Source organism: Rhinolophus sinicus, chromosome 17, assembly GCF_057876585.1.
Source record: "Rhinolophus sinicus isolate RSI-liver-muscle chromosome 17, RSI-T2T, whole genome shotgun sequence".
In the NCBI taxonomy this organism is placed as follows: domain Eukaryota; kingdom Metazoa; phylum Chordata; class Mammalia; order Chiroptera; family Rhinolophidae; genus Rhinolophus; species Rhinolophus sinicus.
In genome coordinates this window covers 58,401,724-58,425,964 of record NC_142517.1, presented here as the reverse complement: position 1 = coordinate 58,425,964, position 24,241 = coordinate 58,401,724, and the positions used below count along the sequence as shown (strand labels likewise).

Genomic DNA, 24,241 nt, shown 5'->3' with positions numbered 1-24,241 from the left:
AAATTTTACATATTTTTAAAATAAAATCTATATATACTTCTCCTGTTAGTCTTTTAGTTAGTCTTGTTTCGGAGTGTGCTAGTATTTCTCAAATAATAAACAGTGGATATGAGAGAGAGAAAACATCAATTTCTTTTGTTAGTAACAATCTTCTTTTGTTACTAGTTGATAGCTCTACTTTCAGGGTGAGCGTGTTGGTGTAGAGTGGAGGGAAAAGAGGTAAAGTGAGGGAAGAGATTGAAAGTTTTGGATAAAGTGAACTTTGAGGATTACATTAGGATTTTAATTTATCCATTCTATTTCTGTGGTCATTATCAGAAATAATGAATAGCTTTAAGCTTCTTGTTGGTGGAGAATGCATCAGACCAAAAATGTGAAGATTATGTAGAAGCCAGTATCTAATAACAGAGAAGAGGGACAATGAAATCAACAAATATTTAATAATAGTGATGACAGATGCTTGGCTCTGGTTAAAATTTCCTTTTTAAGTATCAAGGCATATGGTAATGAATATTGAATATGTGTTAATTTTATAACGGAAAAAATTTTAAAGAGCTCAGCAAGAGAATTAGCTTTGGACACATAACTGGAGGAAAAAAACCCCATAACCGCTCAACTCACATGATATCTCCCTTCTGCTCTAACTATACATACGTCGTCAGTACCTTTACCTCATATATGCTAGTTTTGTTGCTTTGGATAACTTATGTTAACATCTCAAAGGCAAAATTTATGGCCCATTTTGTATCTTTCTATAGCTTTAGTTTAGTGAACACAGGAGAAGTGCTCAATAAACATAAAAAAAAAACATGGACTGGGAAGTGTGCTGCAGATTACATTAATATAATCAAAAGATAACTATTTTGATACAAATGGGAACTTAGTATATGATAAAGGATGCATTTAAAATCAAGAAGAGAAAAGATGGGTAATTCAATTGATAGTGGTGTTGGATGGGCATTTGGAAAAAAGTAAAGTTGGAATCAAATTTCACATTTTATACCAAAATAAATTCCTGTATAGAAAAAAAAAATCATGGGATTAAAAATATCTTGGAGTGAAGAATGCCTCTCTACATAAGACACAGAATGCAGAAGCACAGAGAAAAATATCGGTCAATTTGACTTGGAAAAAAATCTGCCTGGAAAAAATATCACGAACAAAGTAAAAAAAACAAATGACAAAGTGGAAATATCTGCAACTCATGTCATAGACTAAGGACTATTTTCCTGAATAAAGACGTTTTTACAAATTAGTAAGAAAAAGAGCAGTGACCCAAGAGAAAAATGAGCAAAGGACATAACAGTTATTTCATTAAAATCCTCTTAAACTCAGTCTCACTCATAAGAGAAATGCAAATCAAAACTATGGGCTACCATTTTTCAGTTATGACATTGGCAAAGATCAACAAGTTTGATAACTCTGTTGATGAGTATGCGGGGAAAACAGATCCTCTTGTGTACTGGTGATAGTTTTAAGTTGATACAACCTTTATGGTAAGTACTATGCTTTGGTAAAATACACTCAAACCTCATCTCCTACCATATTTGTCTTGCTCCATCTGTATTAGCCACATTGGCCTCCTTGTTCTCCCTCAAATATGCCAAGCACACTCCAGCCCCAGGACCTATGCACATACTTTTCTCCACTACCCCTGAAATGCACATCAAGTTTTCCTTACCTCCTTCAGGCCTTTGTTCAAATGTCACCTTTTCAGTTAGGCCTTCTCTTATTACCCTATCAAAATCAGTGGCTCTCATTCCCTCCATTGTTCTCTTTTTACCCAGTTTTACCCAGTTTTTAAATCTGAGCACTAATCATAGGAACCTACTGTATGTATTTCTCTCCTCTCCAACTAGACTGTAAACCTTGTAAAGGCAAGGTTTGTTGTATATACTGCTGCATCCCCAGACTCTTGAACAGTACAGGCTCAGCATGCAGTAGGTGTTCATTAAGTACATAATACTGAATGAATGAATGAATGAATGAAACTCTTTGGAGAAAAACTTAGCAATGTCTATTAAAATTAAAAATGTGCATACCCAGCAATTCCCCTCTAGGCATTATTTATAACTGTGCACACATGCAAAATAGAAAATGTACAAGGCTATATGCTGTGGCATTGTTTGTAAAAGGGAAAACAACCTAAGGTCAACTTTTAAAATATATCTTCTACATCTATACAATGGAATACTATGTAGATATGAAAGGATCTCCTATGCTGAAAATGCTGAAAATTCTTTTGCTACCTTTGGCAGACATACATGAGACATGACCATCATAAGTCCCTGCCATTACCACTCTAAGAATGATCCCTTTAACGGGGCTTTTAATGGTAAAGAGAGTAGGAATGGACAGGTAGAAAGAATAATTCCTACAGTTCTATTTAATGAGTACTAATTTCCTTGCAGAATACATAGGATTTCTACCAATTAAATGATAATCTAATAAGAAGGTATATATGTACACACATAGCTTTGTTCAACAAAGATCTCTTTGTAAATCCAAGCTCAATAGGCCTAAACTGGCAGTACCTATTGTTCATTTATTATGGGTAGATCTCTCATTTTACAAACAAATCTCTTAGTTATGGGAAGAGGTTTAGGGTTTCAAAATGTCTTTGGTATGTATTTCCTGATACTGGAGGGGCAGAATTCCACTCCTGTCCATCAAATGACATGCACTTGCAGCTTTAGGGCATTCTGTAGGAGTCTTCCTCTACTCCAGAGTTAAAGCCATATAAAGACACAATGAATACAGGATAGTCCCCTGGTAACCATATATGCCTTCCAATCTTATCAAACTAATTTGGTACTGTTTCTCAATTAAAATGTTCTAATTCCTATCTCTTTACTTACCTTTTCCCCCATTTTTTCCCCTTCCAGTTTCTCTCATCTGGAATCCTATATAAGCTTCTATCCAAATACCACCATGCAAAGTCTCATCTCACCACCAAAGGACAAAGTCTTCCCTGACTATTTTACTCTACAGTAATCTAGACTCTGCCCCTCTTTAGCCATTATCAAACATTTGGCTTTAATCTTTTTGCTGACTAATACTGCTAAGTAGCTTTTTACAAGTTTTTGACTTATTTTCCAATTAGATTGTAAGCTCCTTACAGGCAGACTCCTACATTCTGTTTTCCCTATATTCCTCATGCGCCTACCTATACAGTAGATGTTCTACATGTCCTGGTTTTGAAAAGTAATATGGTCAATCCAAATAGGACCCCATGTGTACATTTAGTGTTCTTGGACTTTTCTAGAACCAATCTACATCCTCTGTATAAACACGGATTTTCTGCTAGCCCAGTAAATGTTCTGGGTATCAGAACTCGTCAGCTGACTCTGTGTCCCAGCCACAGGACTGCAGTTGTTCATCCTCTGGGAACTCAACTTCGATGTCATAAACAAAATTTGGATCATCCTTTTTCTTCTGATTTTTCTCAAAAAGTTCATCCATGATGCTCTTCCTTTTGGCAAGTTCCTTGTCATCTAGTTTGTTCAGGTCTTCCTCAGGATCAATGGTTGTTTCCCGTCGAATCTGTTCCATTGTTTCTGCCAAACTCTGTCCCGACAAGTAACCTCGTAAAAAACTGAATAACCTCTCTAGCTGCCTCAGGGACACTTGTTCCAGGTAACTCTTGTGTCGTGGATTGTTCTTTAATTGTTCAGCAGCTTGGTTGCAATCTAGGAAGGAGAAACAAAACTATATACCACACACATATACACCACAAACTATTGGTGCACCACAAACTACTGAAAGCATTATCTGCCGTTGTAGCCATGTAGCTAAATGGCTTTTTTGGAATGAATGATTCTGCAGAACTATTCCTTTATATTGAGCTTTGAGTGTGGTGGGGGAAGGAGGGATGTATTTTTGATTTCCTTAAAGTTACTTTGAGGAGATGTTAAACACTTTCGACTGGAGAGAATGCCTGAGAAGAAAATGTAGTATTACAGTTTTAGATATTCCTAGTACCCATACTAAGAAAATATCAAGACTACAAATAACACATTTGGAGGGAGAAAAGGGAATTAATATTATTGAATAATGCTATCTCATTTAACCCACACTTCAATTCTGAAAGGGTGGGATCAATTTCCTGTCACAGATTGGGAAATTAAAGCTCACTGGGAGTACGTAATTTAGCCAGGGTCACACATCTACCCTGATAGAGACATGATTTGAACCTGGGTCTGTCTAACTATGAAGGTCATATCATGCCATTACATAAGACTCAAATCATTCGTATTAAGTGATTTAGAGAATATTTAACATAGGAAGCAAGATAAAACACGAAGCACCTGAAAACTTTGAAAAGTTTCGTACAGGCATGATGCGCTGGCGATTTTTTCCCTTCATTTCATTCTCATAGATTAAGATAATAGCTGGAGGCTGGAACCTAATTCCACATTTCTTGGCAGTGCACATCATTCTCACATACACTTCAGGGTAAATCAGAAGAAATCTGATGAAAAGGTGTTAGTCACATAATGACTTCCTGCAAAAGGGGGGAAAAAATTTAAGTGTTGGATAAATCATACTCCTCCCTACTTCTCCCCAGCAGATTTGGCTCTAGTCCAGTTCTAGAGATGCAAGCTCTGCGTATCAAGCTCAATATTCTGGAGCAACCCTGAAAGTTCAGCTTGGCCCTGGATTATCCTTAGTCTGTTGGATCTCTGATTCATTGAGGGGTATAAGTTTGTTCATAGATGAGCCTGGAAATGCAGTTCAGTTTGGATCTCTTAGTGTTCTGTACTCTTAACCAAAGATTGTATATGACCTGTGAGTCAGCCCAAGAATCAACTTACAGGATCTTTTTTATTTACCAATTAAACAAGTATGTACAAATATCCTCTATGTCAGGGTACTAACAGTTTTTTAACTTTAAACATTATGTCCTGAGAGGTTCACCAGATCAGATCTGTCTCCTTTGTAGTTTCCCAATCATTTTACTCATCAAGTTTTTTGTAATTACTTATTTAATAATTTATCTTCCCTTCTATTCTGCATGCTCCATGAGGGCAGGGAACATATTCACTGTTTACCTCAATATCCTGGCACAATAAATGGAATGTAGTAGGCATTCCATACATACTTGTTTAATTCAATGTATTAAAATAAGACAGCTGCTGTACATCCTCTAAATTTTTACAGTCTCAAAGTCTGATCAAAAAGGCAGACCAATGTGAAATCAGCCTCTACATATATAAGGCAATAAAGTTTACATGATTTTTAGTTCAACTTATTTGTCTCATTATGTTTTTTCAGTTAACAAGCAACACAGATATTTTGCAGGTTAATACTTTCTATTCCCTCTTCCCTCCCCTGTCCCCAATGCCAAAGTAACTGAATTACAGGGATTGCTTTAGGTGTGACTACATTATTCTCAGGAAGATTTGCAAATATCAAGGAACCTAGAGGTAAAGCAACACATAGGGTAATGATAGCTTCGTAACTTCAGTTCTGTTAGTGAATCACTATAGGAATATAGTTATTAAATACATGTTCACCGTACAAAATGGGGTGGAGGTAGAGCAGGGAGAGGAGGAAACATATAAAATAATCATCCTTGATACCTTTCAGTCTTTTTTCTAGGAATACAGTTTTATTTTTTTAACTACAGTACATTTTTATATGATACATACTATTTCCTGCCTTTTAAATTAAACAATCTATGTGATTCTGTCATGAAGCGTTCTACTAAAATGCTAATCTTTATATGACTGCCAAATGTTTGTCCTATGGATATACCATGATCTATATTATTCACCCCTTATTGTTGGATGTAAGAATTTTTATTCTTAGGAAATTAATCATCTATAAAGAACTGCTTTTTCAAATTTCTGTGCTCTGCCTCTGATCTGATGCAATGATCCCACCCCATCTTTTTTTCTTCTCCTCTTCTCCTCCCTCTTCTTTCTTAACAAATATGGGGCTGGGTGAAAAAGGTGAACGGATTAAGAAGTACAAATTGGTAGCTGCATATAGTCACGGTGATATATAAAGTACAACATAGGGAACAGTACAGCATAGGGAATATAGTCAACAATATTGTAATAATTATGTATGGTGTCAGGTGGGTACTAGGCTTATTGGGATCACTTCGTAAATTATATAAATGTTGAACCACTATATTGTACATCTGAAACTAATATAATATCGAATGTCAACTGTAATTGAAAAATAAAATAAAATAATAAAAACAGCAAAACAAAAAACAAATACTACTCCCAGTTCACCTCACTAAAATTTGGTCTTTTAGTAAACTTTCTAGGAGATCCTACTGAACACAGTATAAATCCACACTCAAGCAAATGGCTGTACTTATGAAGAATGTATGAAACCGATACTCAATAATGTAGTTTTTTTAACAGAAAATATTTTTATTTTTTTTAATTTAACTTTTATTTTTACTGTTTGTATTGTTTAAAATGTAAAATAATTCTACAAAGCTTATTATAATAAGTAACTATTATCCTCTGCCTTTCCTCCTCTCCATAAGCAACCAGTTTCAATTCTTTTAAGCGTTTCTTCTAAATTTATCTCCATATTTTTTAATAGCATGCTATTTTCAGTTTTAGTTAGTATCTTCTGACATCTTTCCTCTTTGAGACATTCATCCTAGAATCCTGTGTTCTGCTCCAATCTGCAATGGATACTCTCTAGGCCTACTTACAGATTCAACTCAATTCATACAGAAAGATGGCACATTTACCCAACTCTTCTTCCTAGACAGTAATATTATACTTATACCGCCAGGGATCAGTAACTGTCATTATCTAGCCAAGCATCCCCCACGGCACCTAAACATGTACGGATTTTGCCAACAGGAAGACAGACGATCCTCCCCCAACTCACGGCCCCACTAGTGCAAGACTGATTTTTTCACCCTGAGAGGAGTACAGAAATTGCATCTTCTTCAGGCCAACGTCTGAAACCTCCGTGAGGGGGTTGTTTTGACCCAACTGCAATGCACAGAGGCAGCACTTACCTCGACTTTGAAGCTGGGAGGAGCCTGGCGCTGCAGGAAGAGGTGGCAGCTACAGTCCCACAGACGTGACTGGAATGAACTCCCAGGCAGGAGGCTCGAATTCGCAAATACCTAGAAGTGGAGGTGGGTAAGCAGGATCACAGGCCAGCGTGCAGGAATCACTGTGCAGCTGAGGGACCCTCGGAGCCGTTTCCACAGCAACAGCCCTGGTGCACTCACTGCGCTTGCGTCGATCCTCGCCCCGCCCCCGAACGGGACGGCAAGGGGCGGGGCGGCAAGGGAGTGAACCAGGTGCCTGGGAAAGTATCCTCCCGCGACGCCGGAACTTTCACGGGTGGGGGCTGCGGTGAGCGGGGTAACTGCGGGGCGGAAGGGGAGCGCGCACTGAGGCTTCTGTCCCGGTCACTAACTCCGTGGCAGCGCGCTCTAGGAGCGGCGTGAAGCGTAAGCAGGCCCCTCCGTCCGCCTTGCGTTCGGGCGCGCTGCTCTCGGGCGCGCGTTCTTCGGCGTCCTGGCTGCCCGGGCTGTGGCCGTCCAAGTGGCCTGGCTGCTCCTCTGGGAGGCCGCTGGGCTCACCTGGGCTCCCGCCACGGCCCTCACTGCCCACCCCAGCGACGCTGGTAAAAGGAGGGACGGGGCTGCGGGGTTTGGGGGGGCTTTGAGGGCCGAGTCGGTTGGGGGCAGCCCTAACTCCCGAGTCCTCTATTATCCGCGGTTCCCAAAAGTACTTCACTCTACCTCGTCGCGCGACCCTGGAACTGTAGGGTGAGCCGGAGGAGGTTAAAAACAAAAGCCACGTGCCTCCTCTCTCACCCTGTCTTCCGCATAGCTCTATGGTCGTTCCTGGGTCTCTGGAGAGTCGGGCTCTGTGGTTCCGAGGCAGGACTGGCCACACTGTTACTACTAAAATACTGTGAATGAAGCTTGGGATGATGCATGAAGCTTTTTACCACTGAGGGGCCAGCAAGGCCTCCGTGCCCTGTGAGATGTGAGAATCCCAATCCAGAATACGGAGACTCCGGGGCCCTTGGGGAGGGGAGGACGGGTAGTTTTTGTCTTAGGAACATTTTTGATAATAGACTGGTTCGGTCTGGGTTTTCTTTATGACTCCGGGCTGGGCGAGCTGGTCGATTCATTTCTTTGGGCGCCAGACCGTGGGCTTGAGTGAGGCGCTAGGTGCTGTGGATCCAGGCCTGAGTTAAACATGGCCCGAACCCTCGTGGAGCTTTCAATGTAGTGGGGGAGACAGATTCTTGCAGTGGTATTTAGAGTAAAAAATAACATTTGTTAAAGGAAAGTCGGTACAAACCACATGAGTTTCTCCATCTGTAAAATGAGAATATTAGAATAGTATCTGTCAATGCAGTTCTGCTTTGGTGTGTTTACATATTAGGTTTCCAAATTTATTTGAAGAAAAGATTGTGAAGCCAAAAAGAATTTTTAAACAACTGGACTTGGTGGTCTCTAAAGACTCTGTTACAGCACTGGTATTTTGTGATTAAAAATGAGGGTTCAATTTCCAGGGCCAGTTCAGGCCACAATAACCAAATAAAGTAATATTTAAGAGGAAGAATCTTGAAGGTGAATTCAGATGCAACTCATGCATTTTGAATGACTTTTTCCTTACAAATCGTATAGTCAAGTATTTGCTGTACCATTTGTAAATTAGCCTTTCTACCATCCCAAGATGAATGTGATTTGTTACTCTCTAGTGTATATCCCAATAGAATTTAAAAACCTATTAATCTGACTTTTTTTCCAATTTAATATATTGGTACATATAAACCCTTACTCCCTACCCCACCTCCATTAAAATTAAACATGATGAAGAAGCATCTAGATTTGTACAAGAGATACTGTAAGTTACTTGGGAAAAGATTAGATATGCTTCTGCAAAGCAAATATTTCTTTAAATAGCCAAGAGAGAGGAAATACCTTAGGTTTTAAAAGTCAGGCAGATCTTGCTTCTAATCAGTCACCGACTTAATTGTGAGATCCAGAGCCAGTTAGTAACTGTTTATAAGTCAGAGTTTCCCTCCTTCGTACAAATGACAGTAATTTTGCCTGCCTGTTTTGCTAGGTTTTGAAAGTTAAAACACATGTGAAAGCACCAAATAGATGCTCTGTCGGACAGATATTTAATAAACGCTGTTTTCCCCCTTCATTTCCTTCTATATTTCAAATGTTTTCATCTGAATGTCTTGTTTTTTCCAGGAATACATCTAATGGATTAAGCAACATGCAATAATATATGGTTTTTGTTTTAATGTTCTTCTTACACACTTAACAGCTTTTGAAAATAAAGTTAATGTAGCAAGGTGCCTGGCGGAGTTGGCGATCATTAGTAACTGAATTTTTAATTTTATGATGCTGACATTGAATAATAACTTTACTGTCTGAATTCTACATAGAGTCGATATAGTGAGATTTCTGCTTATTCTGTTTATAAAGAAACCCTTTGAATCTTTGAAAAAGCCTTCAGTTTTTTTCTTTTTAACTCTCCCAACATCCCCACAAGGCATAAATGTACCATCTTCTCAGTTTTATAAGTGTAGATAGTAGGATACAGAAGTTCCCAGTATGTATCTGACACACAGTTTCAGTGAGATGGGATTAAAACAGATTTCCTGGCTCTTAGCCCTTCTGAGTTTTTGTTTGTTTGTTTGTCTTGGTGTCCTGGGATCACCTGAATAAAGTAATATTAATAAATACTTATATAAAGCACTTACTGTGTGGTAGACCCATTCTAAGTGCCTCTATATATATTAAGTTCTTATAACAAGAAGAAGAGAGATAACCTATCTTACAGCCCAAAGTCACAAAGCTATTAAGTGACAGACTGGGATTTGAAACCAGACAATATAAGTCCAAAGTCAACGTTCTTTACCCCTACGCTAGAGGGGTAGAGATAGATTTATATGTAGCTCAACTTCCTTAAGTTTTAAAAGTTTTTGCTTTATCCTTTTGTTGGCTAGATTTTCCAGGCAAGTGAAGCCTATTTCAAACAATTAGTTTCTAATTTAAGTATTCTTTCATTGAATGCTTATTTTAAAAAAATCTTTTGGTTCTTATAGGCATAAGGGCCACTTGTTCTGAAATTATTTTGAAGCAAGAAGTTTTAAAAGATGGGTTTCACAGGTGAGTTGCCCATTGAATTATATACTTACATCAAAATACTGTTTCATATAACTTAGAACAAAAAAAACAATAGTTTAAAAATGGATAAGCTGAAAAGGTTGCTTTCTTCAAGTTATAAGTGACAGATTTATTATATGTGGTTACAGTTTGAAATAATTATCAAAATAGCAGTGGGGAAGAGGAGAAAACAAACATTCATTATTTACCAGGCATATACGAGTGTTATATATATGTCCAGAAATTATATATACAGTATTCCATTTAATCTTCACAATGGTTTTGAGATAGATGATACCTTTCTTGTTTTTCAGATGAGTGTACTAGGGGTCAGAGAATTTAAATAATTTGGTAGAGGTTAGGGTGGGTCTGCTAACCTAAGGTGGGTCTGCGAATTTAGAACTATCATACTCCAAAGCCATGTTCTCAAATACTAAGGTATTATACCATTCTACATCACTGTTTCTGATTTACAAAACTTGGTTCCAAATGACCAAACTTTCCAAAATAGAAATTACCCTCAACAATGAATGTTTGCCAGTATTGAAAATATTTAAAAGACTGGTAAAAAGTTGTGTAAACTGGGAAGAAAACTTCCCAAACTTCAAAGCTTCTCAAGGTGATTAGTTTGAAAGTATTCTCAGATATTTGATGAATAGATTCTGATACATTTATTTTTAAAGTCACTTGATGCTAAAGTATTTCACTTTCCTCTCTCTTCAAAGTTAGCCTACATGTAAATGGCTAGGATTTATAGTAGAAAGAAAGTGTGTGTGTGAGTGTGTAACTCAGATTTGGGTTCAAAATGTAGCTGTATTATTTAGTATCTGTATGGCCTTAAGTTACTTAAGTCTTTGATACCTTATCAATAAAATTGGAAAATGGTAGTATTTCCCCATTAGGGTTGTGAGAATTAAATCAGAGAATATATGGAAGGCCCTTTAATGTAGTACTTGTCATATAACACCCAGGAAATGTTAGTTATTAGTATTAATAATGAGGTAGGTAATCAAGCTGGACAATTCAGTGTTAGTCAGAGGAGATATGACTATAAAGTATAAATAAACACATACATATACACACTTGATAATGTTTAAAGATCACTGAAATTATTTCTTGTCCCCGCATTTTTCCTCAGTATACTTCAATTTGGGTAGTTTCTGTTGCTTTGTCTCCAAGTCACTGATCTTTTCTTCTGCAGTGTCTAATTGCTTTTAATCATATCTGGATAGTTTTTATTTCAAAAATTATGTTTTTCATCTCTTGAAGTTTCATTCATATATATATATATATATATTTGGTGTCAAAAAATTATGCATATTTTAAGAAAGGAAAACTATTAAAATTGTAATACTCAATATATACCAATAACAAAAAATTAATACAAATCACATTTGACTTCTGCAATTACAAGAGGTGCTCAGAGTGGTTACCGTAAGTGTCCAGACACTTCTGATTACGGCGAACTACTGCTTGAGCAACGTTGACCAAAGTGTCCACTTGTATACATTTTTTTGCACCCCCAGTATATATTTCTTCTCTTTCCTTCATAGTGTTCCTATTTTTTCTTTAAATTCTTAAATGTTAGGCATACTTACAATGACTTACTGTCCTTTGCTAATTTTGTCACTTCTGTCATTTTTAGGTCTGTTTCCATTGAATGATCTTTTCCTTAGTTATTGATCACATTTCCCTGCTTCTTTCCATGTTTAGTAACTTTTGATTGGACACTAACATTGTGAATGTGAACATTTTTTAGTATGGATTTTATCTTTTATAGGGTGTTAGGCTTGTTTTTTTTTCTGTTAGCAGTTAAGTTACTTGTTTATCAACTTGATTCTTTTAACCTTTTCTTTTGTATAGGTATAGGTCTAAAGTTAAATCAGTCATTACTGCAAGCTAATTTACTACTAAAACTTTACCCAATTGGGATCTCTACGGAAAGCTTTGATCTCTGCTTGGATTGGTTGGGATGCAAATGTCTCCCTTCTCTTTGTGAAATTTTAGAATTTCTCATCATTTAGTTTTCTAGTCATTCTTTGCAGTCTTGTGGAGTTACACCTAACTCATGCTTATCTTAGTATTCAACAAAAACTCAAGGAGACTCCAGTTCAGACTTCTGGAGCTCTTCCTGCATAATTTCTTCCTCTCTGGAACTTAGCTCTCTGACTTCCAGCCACTTCAGCCTTCCTTAACTTGTATCTTTTCTCACCTAAGAATAACTACTGTGCTTTGGATCTCCTTCATTGCACTTGGTTCAAAATGTGCCTTCAGACCAAAAGCTGGGACAGTTTACATTTAGGTTTATGGTCTACTTCAAATTAATTTTTGTATATGGCATGAGGTACAATCAAGGTTCATTTTTTTCTAGATATCCAGTTGTTTCAGTACCATTTGTTGAAAAGACTATCCTTTCCCCGTTAAATTGTATTGGCACCTTTATTGAAAATGTGTGTGTATTTTGGGACTCTATCCCTTTCCATTTATCTTTTTCTGTTTTCACACTAATACAGTACTGTGGCTTATGACATGAATTTATGAAAGATCTAATGGGTGGTTCTGAATTGATTATAAATATTTCATCTGACTTTATAATCTTCTTTTGGAAAACTAATTTGAAATAATAGTGTTTCCACTAATTTGAATGTAATGTGATACTCATTAACAAGTGAATAAAGAGATTTACTTTAAACATATTTGTCTTGCAGAGACCTTGTAATAAAAGTGAAACTTGGAGAAAGCATTGAGGACTTACAGACCTGCCGACTCTTAATTAAACATTACATCCCATCAGGACTTTTTGTGGATCCATATGAGTTGGCTTCATTACAAGAGAGAAACATAACAGAGGTACAACTATTGGAGGATTTTATTTTTTTTTGAATTAGAAATTATTTTAGGGCCGCTATAATTTAGATTAAGGCAAAATAATAGGCAAGAAAACATTGTAGTATTTTATATTCATTTTGTTAAAGTGTATAAAGTAACATTTTTTAGATATTATTTAACAAGTAAGTGATACTTGTTATACTTGTCAATAATAAGTCAACTAAACTGAGCTAGTTATTAATAAATGCTTTTTGTCAGGATGGTTACTAGTTTAGCCAGTTAGTGACAAAGAAAATTATATATGTTTAAGAAGATTAATGAATAATAAATACTGCTTCAACAGAAACTTGGTTAGAGAGATATACCCCACCATCTGTATAATTGGGTATGGGAGGAAAGGAAATTAATATTTATTGGATCTCTATATGCCAGATATCTTGTTTTTTTAAAAAAGGAAGCAAGGTAAAATTAAGCATTAAAGAAAGATTATGTCCCACACCCTTTACATAGATTAATCTTTATAACAAGCCTGCAAGTATCATCTTCATTTTATAGATAAGGATACTGAGGCACAATGAGGCCAAGTAACTAATCCAGTATCACATAGTTAAATGGAGAGCCAAGAAATGAATCTAGGATTCATTGCAAAGGATTTATTTTTAATTGTGTTTTAGGCCAATTTCTTCACCTGTTTTATTTACTTATTTAAATATCTTTTTGAATAGGTAATTACTTTCTCATGGTTCAAAATTACTTTCTCGTGATAGAAAAAGGTACACAGTAAGCTTCCACATATCTTAACCCCCGGACACCCCCGGTCTAATTGCAAAGTTGTTGCTCTTTCCAGAAATGAATCTTAGTGCTTAATTAAGGGTTTTCCCTAAGTTTAGTAAGAATCACCTGGGGGTACTTTCTCTGCAGATTATTGTCTTGCTGGGAAATCTTAATTCAGTAAATCTAGACTGGACCCCAAAATCTGCTTTTAATGACTCAGGTGATTCCTTTTAAGAAAATTTGGGAAGTCCTGTCATAGTGTATAAGATTATAATCTATATATGAATTTTGAAAAGGCAAAATAGATCCACTTGGAGTTATTCATGATGGCAGTTTATTTTTAATTGTGTTTTAGGCCAATTTCTTCACCTATTTTATTTACTTATTTAAATATCTTTTTGAATAGGTAATTACTTTCTCATGATAGAAAAAGGTACACAGTAAGCTTCCACATATCTTAACCCCTGGACACCAAGTTTCTTCCTCTGTTCTGTTTTTTGTGTATATATAGCAGTTTCAATACACATGTTCACATACGAGTATATGGCAGTTTAGATATTAATACATATATACACATGTGAGAAGACCTCATTGCTTTTTTTCTCATTTGTTTCTTTTCTTCATTGACTCACAAATTCTGAATGAGGCTTTTAAATTTCAAATAATAGTTCTTAAATTTAGATAGGTTTTGGCTTGTAGTGACATGGATTGGAATCATTTAAATCTACTTAATAAAATTGCCTACCATGTTTTAAGAAAATGGAATTTTTATTTTGCATAGGAATATCCAGAAAGAGGTCATATGCCCACACTTTTGGTTGGGATAAGATTGGGGTGTGTGCAGTTTGACTGTAACAAGAAAATTGGGTGGGGGCTGGCTCAGTGACTCAGGTGGTTAGAGCGCTGTGCTCCTAATGCCGAGATTGACTGTTCGATTCCCACATGGGCCAGTGAGCTGCGCCCTCTACAGCTAAGATTGGGAACAACAACTCTCTTTGCAGCTGGGCTGCAGAGGTGAGCAGCCAGAGGTCCACGCCTGCCACGTGCTGCCATGAGGGGCTGGCAGCCAGCGTGAGTGGCTGCTGGCTGCTGTGGGAGCTGTGTCCTATACAACTAGACTGAGAAACAGCAGCGGCCTGAACGGGAGTGGGGGAAGGGGGAATGGAGTGGGGTAAGGGGAGGAATGAGGTGGGAGAGGGTGGGGCGGAGGTGGAAGAAGGGTAAAAAGAAAAAAGGAAAATTCAGTGGGTAAAGGGTGCCAGTATAGATTGATTGACAAGTTTTTTCTTGATTTTTTTTTGGTAGTTTTAGTAGTTTTTAGTATATTCATAAAGTTGTGTGACCATCGCCACTATCTAATTCTAGAATATTCTCATCACCTGAAAAGAAACCCCTTTTGAGGCTGATATTTGAGATTCAGATACCTGGAGTAAAATTGTTTTGAACTATCATCAAATAATCCTTGGCCAATAGAGCCCTCTCTGAAGACCAAATTACTATTTCTACCTGACTCATTTTCATTATATCTCGGCTTAAATTCAAATTTAAAAATATTCTCAATTTTTTGGAAGTTACCATATTTTTATTTCTATGGGAAAAGTAAACAAATAAAAATAAACAAAACAACTTAATAATTAGAGAAATTAAAAATCATAGTATCTTCATAAATTGTAAATAACAATCAGGAAAATATTTTATGTCAGTTCTTATTATACTTTAATTTTCAACTAGTCAAATATTGTCTATTTTGTATTGTTTAACCTAATTGAATAGGGGAGTCAATTTAACCTGGTTTTGAATCTTGGCTCCTCTGCTTACTAGCTATATTGTTTCTCCACTGGTACTTTGTTTGCTCATTTATATAATGGGGCTAAAGCAGGTCTGCATTTGAACATCAAAAAAACAAAAATCATGACTACAGAAATTCACAACTTTAACATGTACAATGAAGACATTGAAATTGTTGAGATTTTGTTTACCTTGGTTTAGTCATCAATTAAAATGGAACTGCGGTCAAAAAATCAAGAGAAGGCTGAGACTTGGCAGCGATGGAAGAATTACGAAAGATCATCAAGAGCAAAGATGTGTCATCAGAGATTAATTTCATCCACACCCTCATGTTCCCAATTACTATGTATGGATGTGAAAGTTGGACAGTGAAAAAGGCTGACAGGAAAAAAATTGGTTCATTTGAAATACGGTGTTGGAGGAGAGCTCTACAGATACGGTGAACCACCACAAAGATGGACAAGTGGGTCCTAGAGCAAATTAACACTGAAACATTGCTGGAAGCAAAAATGACAAAACTGAAACTGTCCTACTCTGGGCGCATTATGAGAAGGCAGGAAAAGACAAAAACACCAGGAAAAATAGAAGGCAGCAGGAAAAGAAAAAGACCAAATATCAGATGATTGACTTCATAAAAGAATGAATAGGCACGACTCTCCAAGAGCTGAGCAGGGCTGTTGAGGACAGGACATTGTGGTCATCACTCATTCATAGGGTTGCCGGGAGTTAGAGCCCTCTCAATGGCACGTAACACACATAATGGAGCTAATAGTTCCTACCTGATCAGATTCTTGTGAGAATTCAAAGAGATAATGTATGTAAACCACTTTGTGCAATACCTAGCAACATAGTGAGTATAAGTACTCAAAGAAAGGTACTTTTATTTTTATCAGGTCATATATACATCCTTGATAAGATAGAAAGATTTGGCTCTATGTTATTTTGATTTGTACTTAGTTGTACCCAAAGAGAGTTCATTAATAAATTTCTAGTAATATTTCATAGGACTTTCCTCTTGACCCTCCTGGTCAACATGTTTATCCTTAGATAAAAGTACAGAAGACATAGTTATCAAAGTCATAAATGTAACATAATGTTGGTTGACAGATTGGGATTTCAGTTAAATCTTAACAGCCTGGAAAAAAATGGACTATAGCCAGGAAGATTAATAGAAATAAATCTAAATCCCTGCATTTAATTAATAAAAAGTCAACTCCTTGAAAAAAGTAGAATGGAAATTACTTAAAGTTTTCTGCAAAAAATTCAAATGAAAAATATAGGAATGAATAGGTAGAGCATAGGGTCTGTGAAACTATTCTGTGTGATACTGTAATAGTGAATACATGGCGTTTTCCATTTATCAAAATTCGTAGAATGTACAAAATAGAAAGTGAACCTTAACTTGAACTATGGACTTTAGTTAATAATAATTTATCAATATTGGCTTATAAATTGTAGCGTACATCACACTAATGTTAATAGAGAAAGAAAACTGAGTGTTGGGGGGGCAGTACAGGGGCATATGGGAATGCTGTATTCTCTGCTCATTTTTTCTGTAAACATAAAATTGCTCTAAAAGATAGTCTTTTATGTTTTTTTTAAAGACTATATCAATAGATAAATAGATTTCACACTGAAATAAGGCTGTTTAAAAGCTAATTCACTTTTTGGCTAAAGAAGGTAATATTGCTACTATAGTATTTATTATTATAGTATATGCCCTGAGTATTTATTTCCAGAGGCAACTAATATGATGAATGGTTTGGAAGCCATATCATGAGAAACTGAGAAAATTATGAATATTTCTTTGGGGAGGAGAAAACTTAGTGGAGGCAGCACGATTGCCTTCTGATGTTTGAGGACCCTTAGTGAAACAAGGAACAGATTTATTGCAGATATAAACAAGGACAATCGGTGAATGTTACAGATCAGAGCATCTATTCAGAAAAGGAATAACCCTTTAACAGTAGATAAAATGAAATGACTCTTCCAGTCATTGAAAGTATTCAAGCAGTTGGCTGGATACTTGAAAAATACTCTCATTGGGACTGTGGTTTAATTTGATCACCTCCAAGTTTCCTTATGACTTGTAAGATTATATAATTCCTTGACCTTTGCCAATGAGTTCTGTTAACTCCTATGATTAACAGAGAAGGAACAACATGTGAAAAAAATATAGCACTTGGTGTCATTGTCACATAGAACAATTAGGATTCTTGCTGTGATGGGAAGACGTTAATGCTGGTTTTTTCTGAGATATGTCAGGGCTTTGCATAGAGGATCTAGAAAGAAGTGTGTGTGTGTATACATCTATAGACAAATACAGATATGTATATAATGCCTATATATGTGTATATTTGTGTTTTTATACATAGGTATGTATATATGGATACATATATCATACACATTATAATTTAGGACTAATTTCTGCCATATGTGCATTTTTACTTTTGATGTATAATACTTATTTTAAGATGTATTATAAAAATACTATGGTTTTGGGCCGGCCCGGTGGCTCAGGCAGTTGGAGTTCCATGCTCCTAACTCCAAGGCTGCTGGTTCGATTCCCACATGGGCCAGTGGGCTCTCAATCACAAGGTTGCCGGTTCAATTCCTCGAGTCCTGCAAGGGATGGTGGGCTCTGCCCCCTGCAACTAAAGATTGAACATGGCACCTTGAGCTGAGCTGCCACTGAGCTCCCAGATGGCTCAGTTGGTTGGAGCTCATCCTCTCAACCGCAAGGTTGCCGGTTCGACTTCTGCAAGGGATGGTGGGCGGTGCCCCCTGCAACTAGCAACGGCAACTGGACCTGAAGCTGAGCTGCGCCCTCCACAACTAAGACTGAAAGGACAACAACTTGACTTGAAAAAAGTCCTGGAAGTACACTGTTCTCCAATAAAGTCCTGTTCCCCTTCCCCAATAAAATCTTTAAAAAAAAAAAAAAAAAGATAACTCTAAGTTAATTTATAAATGTAAAAAAAAGAAAATACTATGGTTTTTACCATAGTATTTTGGTATGTATATATGGATATATACATACCATGTATGTATCCATATATGTATATATGGATATATACATACCATGGTTTTTACCATAGTATTTTTTGGTAAATATTATTTTACCAATATTTTTTGGTGTTTATTGGAAAAGACCAATACTATAGTTTTTACCATAGTGTTTTTAAAAGAATCCTTTACCCTTTTATAACCAATACAGAAAGAGTGCTGACCCTTGCTTTGACTTCCTGACCACAGTGCTCTTTCTTACTCACTACCATCTTCTCTGAAGAACAGGAAATTACCAGAATGATACCAATCATTTTAACCCATTACTGGGTTAACTATTTTTTATCATAGTTTTCATATTTATTGAATAATGCTATATTTATACACAAAATTTCTCTTTTCTTGGTACCTGTTTTATCACCTAAACAAAGGTTGATAGGAAATTACATAGAAATTTTATGAGAAAATTTCATACCTCAGAGTATAATTTCCTCAGTTTACTTTTAGTAAACAAACTTTTATTAAACACAGATCACATCTTGTGCTTTCTTTTTAAAATTGAAGATGGAAAGGGAATGGAAATAAGGGAGGCAAATTTGACGTTTTTTATCTGTACAGCAGTCCTCTGGTTTTACTTTTTTAAATCTTCGTTTCTTCTTCTGGATTAATATTTGTTTTCGTTTTGACAGGCGGTGATGGTTTCCGAAAATTATAATATAGAAGCTCCCAGCTATTTGTCCAAGGAATCTGAAGTTCTCATTTATGCCAGAGAAGATTCACAGTGCATTGATTGTTTCCAAGCTGTTTTGCCTGTGCACTATCGCTATCATCGGCCACATAGTAACGATGGAGAAACTTTTATTGTGCTCAATAACCCTGATTTATTGATGTATTGTGACCAAGGTGAGGGTTGCAAGTTTTTTCTGAGGGTTGAAAATACAAATAAAGGTATAGTGGTAAGACTGAAGTCAAGGGATAACAAAAGCATGTTTTTTTTCCTTTATAACTTTTTGATTGTAAAATAAAGCACAGATGTAGAAAAACTTCACACATATGTAGTTTAGTAAGTTATAAGGCAAATATCCTTGTAATTACCATTCAGGTCAAGAAATAGAACTCTGCCCTAGCAGCAGCTCCACGTGCCCTGTCTCAGTCATAGCTTCCTCCTTTCCTCTAAGGCTAACTATTCTGACTTTTAATCACTTCCTTAAGTTTCTTTATACTTTTATCACCCGAGTGGGCATTCTTAGACACTATGGCTTAGTCTTGCCCATTTAAAAAAATTTGTTATTTCCATTACGCCTCTTAATTTATCTCCCCCCTACCTGCCTGCCCTCTATCCTTTTCTTTAAAATTTGTGTGTTATAGGAGCTGGTCATTTGACTTACAGAGTTTCTCAGGGTTGGGGTTTTGCTGATTGTACTCACACAGTTGATCTGACCTCTTTATTTCCTGGATATTGGCAGCTGGCTCAATAGGCATGATCAGAATCAGGTTTGCTGCTTTTGGCAAGGCCATAGGTGGTGCTGTGTTCTTTATGAGTAGATGTATAATGTCTGATGTGTTTCTTTTCTCTGCCTTTTATCCTCATTGCCCCTTTGCTGCTTTTTGTTTATTCATAGTGATATTGCAGGACTTGTAGCTGTAGGTGTTTTGTCTCCAATTGCATGTGTTTTGGTGTTTGAAGGGATACTTTATCACCTAGTTTTGTTGTAAATATTCGTGAGTTTTTTATTTTGTGTGTAATTGTTCTTTCTATTTCTATGTGTGGATTTGAGTAAATTAAAAAAAACGATGCCTTCAGCATTTTCAGTCTTCTTAGAAACTGTTTTCAGATTTTGATTCTTTGTGTTTGCAAATTTGGGCTGATTAGAATGTTTGCAGCAGTTAGTAGCACTGTTTCTAAAGATTGGCAGATAGGAAGTTTTTAATCCATACATTTGCTGCCACCATATATTTCATGAGGAGAAAATAAAGTTTTCAGCTATGTTAGCTTTGTTCATCCAACCTAATTTTCTGTTTCTATTAATGGTACCTTTTAATTATGCTAAATAAGTTTTGAAAAAGTATCCCCTCCTAAGAGAGCATCTGGGGTTCTGGTGTTTTTGGTCTGAATGCTGTTTGTATAGGTGTGTGTACTCTATGGAAATTTATTGTGTTGTATGCGTAGAATCTGTTCACTGTTCTGAATACATGTTATACATCAAAAAAAGTTAAATTTAAAAGTGGCTCTTAGTATGATAGGATTTGTTAAGAACTCATGTTCCACCTCTGCACAGGCTTTGTAATTTTATAATTTCTTAGGCATTCACTTAGAGCAGGCTGCCAAAATAAAACAGCATGTGCTAGATGGATGCATATCATGGACATTGAGTATTAAAATGTTTGAATACTCGGATCCCAACATGAAAGACAGGCCTAGCCTCTAGACCAGATACAAGTTTTCTGATATGCTCTTCTACCACTTTTTTTCAGAGTTTCCAATTTTGAAATGCTGGGCCCAGTCAGAAGTGGCAGCTCCTTGTGCTCTGAAGAATAAGGATATTTGCAAATGGAATAATATGAAATATAAATCAGTAAGTTAATATTTTATGTTGTTTTTAGATCATGTGGCCTCATTTAAAACTATAATGTTTCAGCCACATTTAAGGGACGAGAATTTTATATCTTACCATCGAAAGCTGTTTTTTTGTTTATTTTAATGTTGGTTCTCTGCTATTGATGGCAACAGTGGTTCCTCATTTATACAGAGTCATAGAATCATTTAATTTGTGGGCTGCAGATTTAGGGTTAGTGCCATGCCTCTGGTCCAGAGCTTAATAGAGCTGATACGCTTTTTAAAGGTGAAGAATGGCAAAGAAATTCAGTGCTTTGTCCACCTTGTTAAAACTTTATCTTATGTAGAATTTTAAAAAATTAATTTTGAACAAAATAAATTAACTTCATTATATTTCACAGAACAAGTGAAAAATGGAAAATAAAACTCAAAGTAGCATCAACTGCGATAGTTTTTAGACAATTATATTGCTATTATATATCTCAATCTAGACTGTTTCAGGCCATTTTTATAGTTTTGACCTTGTTTTTAGTTATTAAATTAGGTAAGTATTAATACTTCATTAACACTGGCTTTGTCGAAGGAGTTTACAGTTTTCTTTCTACCTTCTTTGGTTAACATAGTCTACTTCTTTCCTCTCTTCAAAGTGTAAGTCTTTGTACAATGCCTTCAGCCCCGCTCCCCAGTTCCAAGGTCGGAGGTGGGACTGAAAGTTCCAAACCTTCAATTACATATGGTTAGTTCCATTGGCAACCAGCCCTCATCCTTAGGTGCTTCATCAAGATAACAAAAGACGCCTTGCTCACTCTCAACAGGAAATTCCAAGTGTTTTGGGAGCTGTGAGCCAGAAAAAGGAATGAGAAAACCAAATATGTATTTTTTTATTATAAATCACAATACCACACATACAGTATCTGAATTTTTTCAAACTGTAAAATACATCTGGAGAATTATATTTGATTTTCTTACGTGAATGAAACTATGGTTAGTGTTTATTTATGACTTACTGATTTTAAAAATTGGTAGTGTGCCTTGCTAAAGTATAAGTAATTATCTTATTGAAACATTTTGAATTCAGTTCTCTTTAAGACCAGGTAACTTGAAATAAGAGGTCATAATTAAGCAGTTTAATTTGTTTTTCTTTACTTTGTGTTACATTTCTTGTTTATACATACCAGAAAAATACGTGATCATTACTAAGGTGGTGATCTATACCAAGGCTTGTTTGTTTAAAATGCCATTTTGAAAGATAATTTTCAGATAGTGCTTTGTTACAGATTGTGTTGGTAACTTTTTTTTTAGGTGAAATTATAATCCAGGTATTTATAAAAAGAAATAAAAAATAAAAATATCCCCAAATTACCTAATTTTAATGTTTTTAAAAACCTATTTTTAAACCATGAAATTTCCCAAAGTTTCTAATTAAATCCCTTTATCTTCATAACCAAATAGAAAATAGAAACTAAGTTGCACATAGGAGAACTTTTACATTACTAGTCAGTATCACAACTAATTTGATGTTGTGTTAACAGTAAAGGACCCATTCAATTGTGTGATTTGTGAACAACGAACATTTAAAAAAGCTATTTGGGGAGAGAAACAGCAAAACAGAAATGAATGGATACACTATTATTGTTTTAATTTTTTTTAGGGTTTCAACTTAGAATTCTGTATTCTAGTATGAAACATAGTAAGAGGAAGTGAATGTTTATATTGATTACAGAGGTGACAGATATAGCTGGCCTTTTTTGGAAAGAATATCTTCAACTCTGTCAAGGTAAAAAAAAGTCAAAAGTAGTGAGAATTTAAGAATTATTATGGGATGTGATTCTGGTTTGTTTACATCAAATATTGAATCCAACAGAATCTTTCAAACAATAATATTACATGTAGTGTAGCATTGGTTGAAAGATATTTAAAAGAAAAAAATTTAAAAATAAAGAAATAGTGATGTCACTTAGGACATGCATTTTGAGTGTCTCTAACTTCTCTATCCATCTCTCTCCTTAGGTATATAGGAATGTGACTCTGCAGGTTCCAGTGGGACTGACTATACATACCCCTTTAGTATGTTCTGTGACTCTGCTCATTACCATCCTGTGTGCTACTTTGATTCTTGCGGCTGTTTTCAAATATGGTCATTTCTCCCTATAAGTTTTATGCAATTAAATGCTTCCCATAAACCTAGATAAGGCCTATTTACTTGTGACTGGAAATGTTCTAGAGTTATATCATTACTTTTGTCTTCATTTTTGCCAAAAATTATGTTTACTAGAAGAGATTTTGGATCGTTCTCAACTAATTTCAAAACAGTGCCCTGTTATGTACATTTGATAATCCTCAAGCATCAAGTGCCAATAGGGGAAACTTAATCCTGTTAAATTACTGTTTATTTTGTGAGAAGTGACTTTATCTTCATTTGGGTTATAAAAATGAGTAGTTTATGTCCTAGAGACAAATCTTTCTCATTTTGTGAGTAGGAACATTTAAATTTAAGCTAAAAACTGAGAAAATCATTATAAATAAGAATAAAATAATTTGGATGAATCAGTATTTAAATGCTAATTTTATTAGAATGTTGAAATTGTTTATCCAGAGAATCAAAGAAAATCATTATGTAGAACAGCTAAGCAATTATTAATATCAAAATTGGTTATTCCTTAAAATATTTCCATTCTCCTATGTTTTATACTCTTTTGAATATATGAATTAACAGGGTTTGATGAAACTAAGTACTAAGATTTAGTTCTCATTTAGTACTAAATTTGTCAGGAAGACAATTCAGATTGTCATTTTAAAGAGTATATTTTATTAAGTTGTACATTTACAAAAAGTCTTTTTTGTATCTTCAGGTGATTCTTTTTTTAAACAAAAGATCTTGATTTACTGTTTTTCTTTGGAAAAAATTAAAAAATAAAGTAAGTGATATAAGCTAATTAAAAAAATAAAAGGGCAGGCATGCCCTTCTATTTATTTAGGGGCAACTTATTTAGGGTAGGTGTGCCCCAAAACAGAAGCCATTAAACCAGGATATGTTGGAATTGTTTGTTTTAAATAGAGTAATGGGATGTGATACATGTTTACATATGCAATTACTGCTTAATTTCCTAAAAACATTATGTTGTTTTTATGGGAATAAATCTTTTATAATTTGA

At 35.6% G+C, this 24,241-nt stretch overlaps 2 protein-coding genes across 2 annotated transcripts; one reads left to right on the top strand and one right to left on the bottom strand.

The window, feature by feature from the left end:
* Nucleotides 1-421: 421 nt before the first annotated feature.
* Nucleotides 422-7,228, bottom strand: CEP19 (centrosomal protein 19). The gene is made up of 3 exons (XM_019723626.3): nucleotides 6,998-7,228; nucleotides 4,308-4,504; nucleotides 422-3,689 (listed from the first exon to the last, which is right to left on the bottom strand). Exons 2-3 carry the CDS (start codon nucleotides 4,435-4,437, stop codon nucleotides 3,328-3,330), a joined length of 492 nt encoding a protein of 163 aa, XP_019579185.1. The 5' UTR covers nucleotides 4,438-4,504; nucleotides 6,998-7,228; the 3' UTR covers nucleotides 422-3,327.
* PIGX (phosphatidylinositol glycan anchor biosynthesis class X) lies at nucleotides 5,525-24,241 on the top strand. Its single transcript, XM_074330044.2, has 7 exons — nucleotides 5,525-5,535; nucleotides 7,084-7,343; nucleotides 10,072-10,135; nucleotides 12,841-12,982; nucleotides 19,219-19,432; nucleotides 21,005-21,105; nucleotides 23,097-24,241. The coding sequence occupies exons 1-7, from the start codon at nucleotides 5,525-5,527 to the stop codon at nucleotides 23,238-23,240; spliced, it is 936 nt and encodes a 311-aa protein (XP_074186145.2). The 3' UTR covers nucleotides 23,241-24,241.